This window comes from Nymphalis io, chromosome 22 (genome assembly GCF_905147045.1).
Source record: "Nymphalis io chromosome 22, ilAglIoxx1.1, whole genome shotgun sequence".
NCBI classification, from domain to species: Eukaryota; Metazoa; Arthropoda; class Insecta; order Lepidoptera; family Nymphalidae; genus Nymphalis; species Nymphalis io.
Genome location: NC_065909.1, coordinates 5,678,539 through 5,691,636, shown reverse-complemented (window position 1 = coordinate 5,691,636; position 13,098 = coordinate 5,678,539). Strand labels below are relative to the sequence as shown.

General features: G+C 32.3%; 1 protein-coding gene across 2 annotated transcripts in view; it reads right to left on the bottom strand.

The window, feature by feature from the left end:
* Positions 1 to 224: 224 nt before the first annotated feature.
* The window catches only part of LOC126777188 (putative transcription factor SOX-15), a 118,173-nt gene continuing 105,299 nt past the window's right edge, over positions 225 to 13,098 (bottom strand). For both annotated transcript variants that reach the window (XM_050500156.1, XM_050500155.1), the window contains exon 4: positions 225 to 2,514. In XM_050500156.1, the coding sequence (XP_050356113.1) occupies positions 1,274 to 2,514 (1,241 nt within the window). In that variant the 3' untranslated portion in view covers positions 225 to 1,273. The remainder of the gene's footprint in view (positions 2,515 to 13,098) is intronic.

The window sequence follows — 13,098 nt, the reverse complement described above, 5'->3', positions numbered from 1 at the left end:
AAAAATTAAAATAATTTCTTTTGTTTACTTGAAAATATTACTAATTTTAATATGTATATTAAATTAAACTTTTTTTTTCAATTTGCTTTATTTAATTAAGGCAATAATTCAATTTGAAACTTATGATTATCATTTTGTACACACATTTTGTACTTACTTATTTTAGTTATTAAGTTAAGGGCAGAAAAAATACAAATATATTAAGAATATAATTTTTATTGCTTCTTATAAATTTTCTTACAAAACAGGAAGGTCGTAGTTTCGCAGTGCGAGTTTTTTATTCAACTAAAACTAAAAAATTGCTTAAACTTAATAATATTTCAACTAAAATTTTAGTACAAATTATATTATAAACTATGAGATATTTTCATTATATGCTCTTACAATTTATACAGACAAATTATAAACTAACAATAATTGAATTACTATATCTACAGCCTTAATGGAAGAACTAATTTTTTAATGTTTCACTTTTTTTTTCGTTTTTTAAAATATACAAAAATAGTATACAAATAAATAATCTTTTACATAGGAAACGATACCTCTGGATATAGGTTTTGTATATTAGTACTGTTGTATTTAGCACCAAATACATAATAATCAACAGTTGTTTACGATATAAAAAATAAAAAAAAAATACTACTGTATTTTTTTTTAAACAAGAAACAACACCTGATATTTCAAGCTCAATAATTCAACATTTATTTCGAGTTTCACAACGAATGATTATTCGAATAAAAATGGATCTAAAAATACTTAATTTTTATATTTACAATAAAATGATTACAAAAATCGGGAATATTTTCTTGAGGATATACTGAGACAGAGTGTGGACTGACGAAGCTTTGAAGTAAAACCAAGGTCGGTTATGAAAGAGAACAAGCGATCTTTTGACCAGTAATTTTCTCTATCCAAAGTAGAAGTCGAAAGTGTAGCTCACAGAAAGTGGTAAGGAGTTCAATTTTAGAGGGCTATTCGCTCAGTCCATCTTACTTGCCTACACAATATGATAATACATTTGACATACTAACAAGACAATCACGTGACAATTGAATGAAATACATTCAATTTCGAATATTTAAAAAATGTAATAATAGCTTTAATTTCCTTTACATTAAAAACAATTCATTTTATTTAAAAAAAAGTTTTGAACAATCAAGATTCAATGATAACAAAGCTTATATATTTATAACGATAATACATCACCGATCTCAAAAAATAACTCTTTGGGCTACTTTAAAAGAGTTCCTATATTTCTAGAATTTTCTTATAGTCAGTTGCTGTAGCATGTTTGTCTGACACCCGCGAGTATGACGCTGAACTCATCGTCGGGTCTCACATCTGTGCCAGGGGGTGCCGGTGTATACGGTCCCGCGGGGGGAGTTCCTGAGATTACAGAAGCGTAAGGAGAGGGGTACATTCTCTCTGAACAGTATTCCGGACCAGGTGCTGGTTCTCCGCAATACTGCTGTCTATATTGCTGCTGCTGCTGTTGTTCGTATCTGTACTGCTCCATGGCCCCTTCCGTTCCATAGTCCAAGTACTTATCAAACTCGCGTGCATCCAGGTCTGATTCTGGAGACCCTGTTCGCATCTCAGTTCGAGGATTCATCATACCTTGATCCGTTTCTTGAGGCTGGTTCGGTGGCTCTTCCGCAAAATAAGTTCCACCTGCATTATATTCTTCGTACTCAGTTTTAGGTTGGTCAGGGTAGTGTGAAACATAGGAATCCTCAGTTTTATACATCTGATCGTACTGGTCGTACGGATGATACTGAATGCTATACTCCGTAGTCAGAGGTCCACTTGGTGCGGACGAAACTCTTGGCGCAGATGATCCCAAGGCCTGCTGATCTTGAGACGTTGCTACTGGCGGGAAAAACGTGCCAGTAACCAATGGTGGCTGCTCAGCTAATGTCCTTTGGGTGCACATTACGTACATACCATTAGCCATGCCCATAGCAGCGACTGGAGCCGGAGAAAATGAACCAGGCGTCCGATATGATTTGTAGGAATACGAGTCCGACATCGACGATGCGTTAATGGCTCGTCGTCTTTCCTCGTACTGGAAATTTTCTTTTTCATTTTCTACTGGCGATGCATCTGGGGTAGGCAAAGGGGCTTCGGCTGGTGCGCTTCTTCTTCCTTGGGGCTCAGGAGACCTAGCGGGTGATGATTCGGGGGTTTGAACGTGGCCGTTAAACTGGTTAGATTGATAAGAGTCTGAAGCGAGAGGTGAGGTTCGGTAAGGGGAGAAACCAGCTCCCGGGTTATGAGAAAAACGTGCGTCAGGAGAGTCGTTGGCGTTGGCGTAAGGAGATCCTAAAGTTGCTGAGGCAGATGGTGGTGCACTAGATGGCGTGGCGGGCTGGTTCGGTCTCGCTTTGTTTTGTTTTCGTCGGCGTGGCCTGTATTTGTAGTTTGGATGTTCCGTCATGTGGATGACACGCAGTCTTTCAGCTTCCTCCACGAATGGTCGCCGGTCTTGCGGTGTAAGTGAACGCCATTTTTTACCTGAAAAATAGAAACATAAATTGAATTGAATGTTTTCATTGAAATCTTAAATTTTTTAGTGTAATAGATATTTATTTTAGACAAAACTTTAACTTAAAAATATAATAAAATTTCCAGCAATCATTAGTAATAACGCTGACCAGTATCAAGATAACATTCCTGAGCGTAACATTAGTGGAATTTTATGAATGCAAAATAGACAGCAGCTGTCACAAACTCAGGCTAAATAATCACGATAGTGTTTATCAAATAACTATAAAACACCTACCGTGAGTGTCTCATAAATAACTTTACACTTGGTTACGAACAACTGCTATCGTTTTAAAGAAGTTTAAACTCTATATTATGGGGAATAAAGTTTTTATCGGTTTGAAACGAAAAGTATAAAGTTGGCGGAGGCATTATCGGGAGCTTTAACAATCTTTAAGGATATTTATCAATGAGACGCTACTTGCTACTGGCACAGCTTTAGTGAGGCGCCGGCCGTGTCGATAAAAAACCATAAATTATTTTAATTGCTGACTAATTTATATCTTGTGTAATTATTGTAATTTATTATATGAGATGCAATAATGATTTATTGACGTATTTCTTGAAAAATATTTAATATGTATAGGAAGATATATTTGCACGTTATGTTTAATTGTATTGTTTAATTGTATATATGGGCCAACGAGATTTTTTATATAACATTTAATTTAAATTTTATTCTTTTAAATATACTCACATAATATGCTCAAATTTATGAACCGTAACGGTTTTTATATAATTGTACGTTCTATAAAATGATTAATTTATAGAAAAGACATGATTCTAGTAATGGTACAAAAAATATATATTTTTGTTTATTATATTTAATTACATATATGTAAGTATACTATTTATAAAAGTTTATTATTAACATAAAAAGGTAACATGACAAAAGTAATTGACGCTTAAAACATTTTCGATGAAAACAAAAACATAACTCGGGTACGATGTTGAACCCGCTTGACTGATGTCAAATGTCAAGTTGACAAATGACTAAGGGCTTCCTTAGTTCGATACATTAGTGCTTGCGAGAATCATCGATGTTTTCTTTATCGATAATTGTTGATTATTGTAATTATATTTGTGATAATAGGAGAATATATTGATCAGTTTATAAATATATAATATATTAATTAATTTATTATTAATTTATTTATAAAGTACGATTAATTATGATTTGCTGTAAAAAAAATTATTACATACAACCTGTTTTATTTATTAATAATATTTAATAACCCATTGTATTATTTTATTTTAATTTAGGATAATTATGAAATATATTTTTGACATATATGTTTACAAAAGCCTATAATTTATGTTTTGTTTAAGCAAATTATTTTATCTTTATTCACTACCACTTATATTAATTATAACAATCAATTAAATTTGTATATTTTTTTTTTCATGGTCTGGAATCATGGTACTACAACCTATACGATTTTCTTAGTAGGATATTTAATGACCGTCACTGCACATTCTTGTTATTATGACAAATGTTTTTAACTTTATCTGTGGATAGTCACAAGTAACTACTGGTAATATCGCAATGAACGTTGAATATAATCTTCATTTCTATTTCATAAGTGATATAAATAATCCGTCTGTGTGTATCGGACCACCGGTAGCGTATAGAAACCTAATACCCCTTATCAATATTATAGAGTGTCGTTGATAAAAGCGACGCGTGCGCACCGAGTACATATGAGAAGCTTTCATAATAAAAATAATAGTGAATGTGGTCTCCTTTTTAGGAATACACTCTGTATTGTCATTGTTATTAATTATTTTGTATTTTTGTGTAGGGAAATGTAACGTTACAGACAATACAAACCTTTTTATTAAATAAAATAGGAAGGCGGACTGGCGAATTTGTCACCTAATGCGAAGCCCGTCAACATTGCCTCTAAGAAATATGTAGCATCCCTTAAATCGTCAATGCGCCACCAACCCTGAGAACTAAGATGTGTCCCTTGTGCTTGTAGTTACACTGGTTCACTCGCGCTTCAAACCGGAAAACAACAATACTATATATTGCTGTTTAGCGGTATAACAGGGGGATGATACTTACCCAGGCAGGCTTACACAAAGCCCTCCTACCAAATAGATATATATGTATATATACATATATAGCATTTAAATGCTAATCCGAATAAAATGAGTCTTTCTTATCATAATTGTTGAATAATTTGAAGAATGGACACATGATCTGCCTCGTTCGTCTAGTAGCTAACTTTAGTCTCAAGGTTTAGATAAAAATTAATAGGGTACGTTAGGTATCCTATCGGACTGAGATTGATGGTATAAAGGTAGTGGGATGAGGGCACTAAAACACTTTAGTTTCTGATGTTTTAGATAACATTAATCGCTTTTATTTATATTCAGGATATGGTAGGTAAAATTTATACAAGAAATTAAAGTTTCAATAATAATTAAAAATGATTATAAATTTTGAATACTTTATCAGGAAAATTAAAAACTTGGTATTCTTATAACAAGCATTATATACATAACGTTAACTTTTTACTAAATATGTATGTGATTTGTAAATTGTATTTATACAAAGATTGTTTCTACATTAAAACTAAAATTCCTCTTATAATAAATCCATACAATGTTAGCGTCTTTAAATATTTTATGTTTATAATAAATGATCCAGAAGTTTCCAGAATATTATTAAAAACAAAATGTTCATCCCAAAATAAATGACGAGTCGTTGATCTTCCGAGATATTGCAATCGATTCAATTATATCGATATAGAACGGATTTTTGAAAGAAAAACTCTTTACAATATATTTCGTCGAAAACCACAAAAAAATACCAAGCTTTTATCATAATAAATAGCATCATTAAATTAAGGGTGGTTCGGAATCAGATGTATTTCGTTAAATGGCTCAAATCCGTCAAAGTGACATCTTGTCAAACTTTTTTTTTTCGTTTGATAATCCGAAATGGATACATGCCTTTCTCAGTTTTATTATCTGTGTAAAAGAAGGATACCCTATAAAAATAATATAAAAATACTTGTTAAATACTCTTTAAATTAAAAATTGAAACAGAAGCAAATTTAAAGACGTACAAATATCCTAATGATAAGGCGTAATGATTTCGATCAATCAATTGTGTTATGACGCGTGGTGGTCCGGCCGTATCATTAATTAAACTGCATCATTAAAAAGTTAAATGATACATGTTTTTTACTCAACAACTGCTTAGTATTTTTGAAATATTTGTATGTTTGTTTTGTTTTTTTTTTTACAATATTATAATTAGTAATTAATAGATGTAGTTATTTTGAAACAAATATTGGCAATAAACATATCAAAGATATTTTTTTAAAGATTCCTGGAGAAAAGTAGCATACAGGTTTTATATCATTAAATAATATCGAGGTTTATAATATATGTAGTCAATCTAGTTAAGTATATATTTTTAAGAATAGCTTCGTAAATTAGATAGATTCATAAAAAATATATTTTCCTTTAAACGAATCGCTAAAATCGATAGTGTTACAAAGTGCCGATAGATGGCAGCCCAGATTTTTTGCCGCAACGGATGTCCAACGCACGCGCTGCATTCTAAATTCGAAATTTCTGCCATTCCACTCTATCTGGAACGGTGTATACACCCGTCTCACTCTCTCAGTATTTTTTTGCATTTCGATTCCAAGTGCGTTGTCATTTTTGTCGTTTTTTAAGACTGCTTTTCTTTTAGTATTGCGGTGGCAGTGGCAGGACTCTTTGTTTTTTTCTTCGCTTATAAAACCTTCGCAATAAACTATATCGGCTCGGGTTATTAATCTATCGGTAACTTTGAATATGTCGAGTTGAATTTAAGACTTGTTTTACTTTAGCTCATATTGGAACAATGAATTCGAATTTTGAATATTTAAAGTGGCTATATAAGGATCATTGTGTGGTTTAATATATATACAACAAACCCAATTTAAGTAAATTATTTAAACAGAATAAACTTAGTAGCTATTACGCGGTAATAAAAAATTAATAGCCAAGCTTTCATTCCTCGTCGTAAGCGTGATGACGTCAGTTCCTTTACACATACTTAGAAACCTCGCAAGTATTCAAAATATTATTAGAAACGCACATTGCCTCCCACGGAACAGTAGTGCCAACGTTAAAGTTACTGTCTACCATAAAGAATTCCTTTATTTTTTATCTGTACATTCCGCGAAGTGGCCAGCGAAATAAAATTGCTGCCGAAATCCATAAAGAAGGCTTTATTCGGAGACTTTATTGACGGAAACGAAAATTTTATTTTATGGTATGAATTATGAGCGAAAGTTAGTAATTCAATAAGTAGATATGTGTGAGAAAACGCGTAAAGTTATAAGTGTTTGAAAGAATACTTTTTGTTTCAGGTTATTATTAGTATAAGTAAAATATTCGCTTTAAAAAAATCCTATAATTTAACACTTTAATTTATCTTTCATAGATTATTTTTAAATATTCAAACCAGAAAGCTTTCGTCAATTGATGAGTGAATATTAAACATATCTGTATCATGAAATTGAATTACACCATTCAGAATATTTAATTTTTTGTTAACAAAACTTCCATAAAAAATAATTTAACAATTTTATTGTTAATCAAAATTAATTGGAATAAGTGACTTCTCCATCCAGCAAATATTTAAATTTTTCTCTGAACTTGTACCACGCATCAAATGCAGTACATATCTTCGACAAGCAATAAACGTTTGTAGCACCGTAAATTCTATGCCTCAAGCTGGTATTGTGCCTAGGTTGCCTAAACGCACCACCGCCCTAGGTTACTGGCGGACTATAATCTATTTTATGTACTACACGTGAATACGTATTGCACTAAAGTGTGTATTGTAATACTTTTTGAATTGTAAATATTTTTTGAGTTGAAAATTATTATTTGGTCTCGGCTGATAGTTTGTTAAGTTGTAAAAGATAATAATTGAAGACTGTAGATGTTCAACTCACTAAGTACCATACAGCGAGTCGTGATGGCCCAGTGCTTAGAAGTGAATCTTAAATGAAAGATGCGGGTACAAACCCAGTCAGTGGTGGCGCTGAAGGAAAACATCGCTATGAAGAAGTTTTGCCCCTTGTGTATCTCAAACTGAATTGGAGTAGCATGTTGGAATAAGATGCAAATGTTCTCAAGAGGAGAGGAGACCTGCATATATATAGGCTATATTTATATTTTTACATGGAACCACTTAAAATGTTGATACGTCTGATGTTTTTAATATAATTATCTTATATCAATATATAATAAATTATGTATAAATGTATTATTTGTTCAGAACTTTATTTATATACTAACTTTATTGTTCTTTGTATAAATATTGTCTTATTTTATGAATTTGATATTATTGAAGCAAAATGACGGTTTATTTCGTCGTAAGTTCGGTGTAACAAATATATATATATATATATATATATATATATATATATACCACTAGGGCCACAGCAATACATTATATATATATATATACACAGCTCAGTGGTCTCTATAGCGTCACCGGGCGGAATGGGCGAGTTAAACTCACCCCGATGTTGGGAGCCACACGAGGGGCTCAAGAGAAACGGACGCCCTAAGGATGCCTCGAGGCTGGACCTCGGCTTAGGACGCCGTTGAAATCGGGATGATCAAATAACTGCCTTACTTATACACGTTGCGTAGTGGCTGTTTAGTTAAACACTGATTTCTCTCTTTCTGTCATTACTGATTTGACATTCTAAAGAAGAAGACAGCATTGTTTAACTAATCACTTACTAAACAACGATTATAAATAAGGCCGTTACTTCCTAATTGATATTACAAATGCGAATGTGAGTTTATAGGTTTGTTACGATTTCACGTCTTAACTACTCGGCCGATCAATATGAAATCTTGTTTAAACGTTGTCAAAAAACGCCTATAGAAAAGGACAGAGGGTACTATAAGACATACTACCTACCTTCCTACTAACTAATATCTTCGTGAAGGGAACACGCGTGCAAAGCCGTGAGAAGAAACTAGTTTTATTATATCGGTTTATCGTGAAAAACAGAGTGTGGTCGAGATCCGTGTGGCAAATTTAACGCTGTCGTATATCAAACGTTTTGATTATTTACAGGAATTGTTACAGAATGTAATAAATCGTAATACCTCGTGTTTAACTCGCCGTTTGTTTGTAGTACTCGATAAACTATCGATTGATTCTGATCTAATTTTCACTATTGAATAGGTCATACACACACATATAAGCATATATCATATTGTTATACACTTTAAGGAAACCAAGCGTTTCTCTGCCAGTCTAATGTTGCATTGACATCAATAGTAAAATTCCAACCATACTTAACTATATGATACGTGTTTCATTCAATTTTCGCTTTACACTTTTAACTTATATCAGGTATTCCGTACTGTATCGTATCGATATTTATTTCTCCTAATTTGACTGCATTTCTCGGTTACTGGTCGTGCCCATTAATCATATATACATCTCGCTCGGATGCGGAGAAATTATGTGTATGCATCCCTTTCTAACGGGTTAGGATTCTAGCCGCGTACGCAGACGGCGACTCCGCGCGTGCCCCGACGTCGTTGATTTTTTTTTTTCGATTACAAGAAAAACTATAAAATAAAGTGATTGGCGAAAGATTGTCGTTTAAGGAATAGTTGCCGCTTACCTAAATAAATAAGATCACCGATTCGAATGATCACTTCAAAACGAATAATCGACCAATTTAAGAATCGATTCTGCTTTTCACACTTCATGAATAATTTTATTATATTGTTTAATGAATACAGTTGCGTTTTTGTAACTAATTATGATTAATGTATTTTTAAAGATGATTATAGTTAGGACTGCGTTTTTAAGATTATTTATGAGTTTAGTAATCTTCTGAACGTAACAGGATTATAATTGCTTGTAATAATTTTGTCAGATAATTTAAATTTCGAATGCAATTCATTTCATGTCTGTTTTATTTAATATATCCAAAACAGCAACTTTTTAATATATTTTTTTTTATTATAAAACACTGCAATGGATCTAAAGATTGTCGTTGTTTATTTTATTGTTGTTTTATGCATTCTTATATAAGTATATGAGTCTCACATGATGTTATACATCTCATATTTGTGAAACGATTTTTTAAATGGGATTATATTTGATATATTTTACCATATTTTAGTGGATCTAACGAAATAAGTTGGGCCGTTACTACGTTGAAGACATAAAGGCGTCCAGTCATTAGGCGGATAGTATTCGCGGCGCGTACGTCACGTCGCCAGCACGCGCCGACGAACGAGTCCATTGTCTCACGGCACGATACTTATTGACGGATATTTGGTCGGGCACGGCTATTACATGCTAATAAAATTGTTACAATATCATGTTGATTCGTACAATCAATTTTCCCATTTGGCATTTGATAGTCGACACGGCTTTTTATATTTTGGTATGAAATTTCAGTCTGCAATATTTATTTTGTACCAAATTTATAATATTATAAAGATATCACAATATATTAGATAAGGCTTTGTGTACGTCCGTTTGGGTCACCACACGCTCATCACATCTTCTATCCCCAAAAAGAAATACTTAGTATTGTATTGTTTCGGTATGTGAGTGAGCCGGCGTAACTACAAAAACAAGAAACGCGCATTGGTGTTGTAAGTAACTGTTAATATTTCTCACAACGCTAATGTATATAGACTGTGGTGACCACTTACTGTTAGGTGGCCTAAAATAAGAGTAACCTTATCAGTTTATATTTCGAACTGGTGGTAGCTTTAAATGTAATTTATATTGTAAAATGACCATTGAAATGGGTATAATGAATACTCGAGGGTATATTTTAATTACTTTATTGACAGATGCAGATATTCTAAAATATTATCTGGCGTGTTTAACGCTTCATTACTTATTTCAAGAGCTATTGACGTTTTTCACGATTATACAGTACTATGTGGAACAGTATCATACGTGGAAGGCGAATAAGGGCACACCATCATTTTGTGTCTATTCTTTTAGTTAATGAGAACCCAGATTTTTTCAAAAATGTTACGTAGGATGATAGAAGACAAGAAGGCTAATGATAAAAGTTATTGAAATAAAATTAAAATATTAAATAATGTTTAAAATAATCGAGTCACAATTTTCTTTTTTTTTCATTGTTTGTTGTAGTAAATGCAAACTACTTACAATTAATTACTTTGAGTGTAGTGTAATAAATATACGTAAGTAATATAAATGTCTAACTATTGAGCTATGGCCTTTCGAGGAGAAACTTCAGAGCTCATTCCTCTACGGTGCTTCAATATAGGTTTTTGGGTACATATTTGGCAGATTTTCATCCGACACATGGTTTTCTCACGTATATTTTATATTGTTCTTATTTTATTATTTATGTTGCTATTATAAGTCCAATTTGTTATTGACTTTCTGTTACTTGAATATAATAATAATTATTATTATACATACAAATAAAAATGAATAAAATGAGATCAACTTACTTCAAGACTTTTGCTAATAAATATTTTCAATTCACCCGAGTTCCTCCGATTTAAATTATATACATAGTAATAAACTAATACTTTTCCGTATTTTTTTTTATTCATAGTAACGTTCAAGGAACAATGGAAACGCGCGTTTTTCGCATAGCGGCACGCACGCTCGGTGCGTTATTATAAGTTATTATTAACATATGTCCATATGGCGACTAATGCTCAATATCTCGGTGTTATGTTCATATGAGATGTTCGCCTTATTTATATAACATCTACGTTATTAATATAATAACAGTTATAATTGCCTTTATCTGTTTTTTTTATTATAAAGAAAGTACATATTATCTAATTAAAATGATTATGTTCGGTCTGATCTTTAGATTAAATGATGGATGTAAGTATGATGACGTCATAATGTGGTATACCGTAACAGCCTGTAAATATCCCACTGCTATGCTAAAGGCCTCCTCTCACTTTTTTGAGAAGGTTTGGAGCTTATTCCACCACGCTGCTCCAGTGCGGGTTGGTGGAATACACATGTGGCAGAATTTCAGTGAAATAAGACACATGCAGGTTTCTTCACGATGTTTTCCCTCACCGTAAAGCACGAGATGAATTATAATCACAAATTAAGCACATTAAAATTCAGTGGTGCTTGCCCGGGTTTGAACCTACGATCATCGGTTAAGATTCACGCGTTCTTACCACTGGGCCATCTCGGCTTAAATGTGGTGTAGTATTTATTATATATCTGTTCTGAAATTAAATTGAATTCGCGTAACAATGAGCATCCATACTTCTAATTATTTACTTTTCTATTATATATAATTTTATAAATAAAGTAAATTATAATAAAGTGTAATCCTTAGTCATAACCATTTACAATTGTAATTAGTTATAGTAGTTTGAAGTTATAGTTAAATTAAAAATATATATGACATGCATTAAATTCCGGTAGCTTACTCGTTGAAATCTTTTCTATGGGTATCCATATACCCATAAAAAAGATTAGGTTTTAAAATTCGTTTAAAGTTCCACGTTTGGATTTTTACTTAAAAATCCAAGAATGTGAATTTCATAATTACGTAACGTTGTTGTTAAAATATGATATATAATTTTGAATTGTTAATTTAAATAATATGAAATTAAGACTAGTTATTAAAATAGCCGAGATGGCCCAGTGGTAAGAACATGTGAATCTTAACCGATGATCGTGGGTTCAAACCCGGGCAAGCACCACTGAATTTTCATGTGCTGAATTTGTGTTTATAATTCATCTCGTGCTTTACGGTGAAGGAAAACATCGTGGGGAAACCTGCATGTGTCTAATTTCACTGAAATTCTGCCACATGTGTATTCCACCAACCCGCATTGGAGCAGCGTGGTGGAATAAGCTCCAAACCTTCTCTTCAAAAAGAGGAGAGGAGGCCTTTAGCCCAGCAGTGGGACATTCACAGGCTGTTACGTTTTTACGTTTTATTAAAATATACTTAAGCAATATCTAAATGTTTGATTAAATAATTGAAAATATGAATTAAATAAACTTTAGTCTAACAACGTTCGAACTGATATTTAGCAAGTATTTCACACGTATACATCGCAACACATCCTTGAAACTTTACTAGATCAATATTCGTCCGTCGCGTGTTCTCCGAAGCGGCGCGGGCGCAGGCGGCGTAGACAAAGGCGGCATTAGAATGCGATGTGCAAACACAACCCTTCGCTACTGGTGATAATGATTCAATTGCCCTTGAGATTATTATATTAGTGACGTAATAATTTTAAGTAATCTTTTTCCCAATGTAAATTAAAAAAAATTAAATATATATATATAATAAATAATAATATATATAAAAAAATTAAATATATATATATATATATAATTTTTTTTTTATTTAATTTTATATATATATATATATATCGGTACTTGATACCTATGAGTAGTTATCAATTGTTTTGGAAAATAAGAATTTTTAAATTTTGAAGGGGCCAAAGAATTGAAGGCTTTTCTGCAAGTATAGTTTAATAGGTTAAAAGTACTCTGTTATGTAACTGTACTGT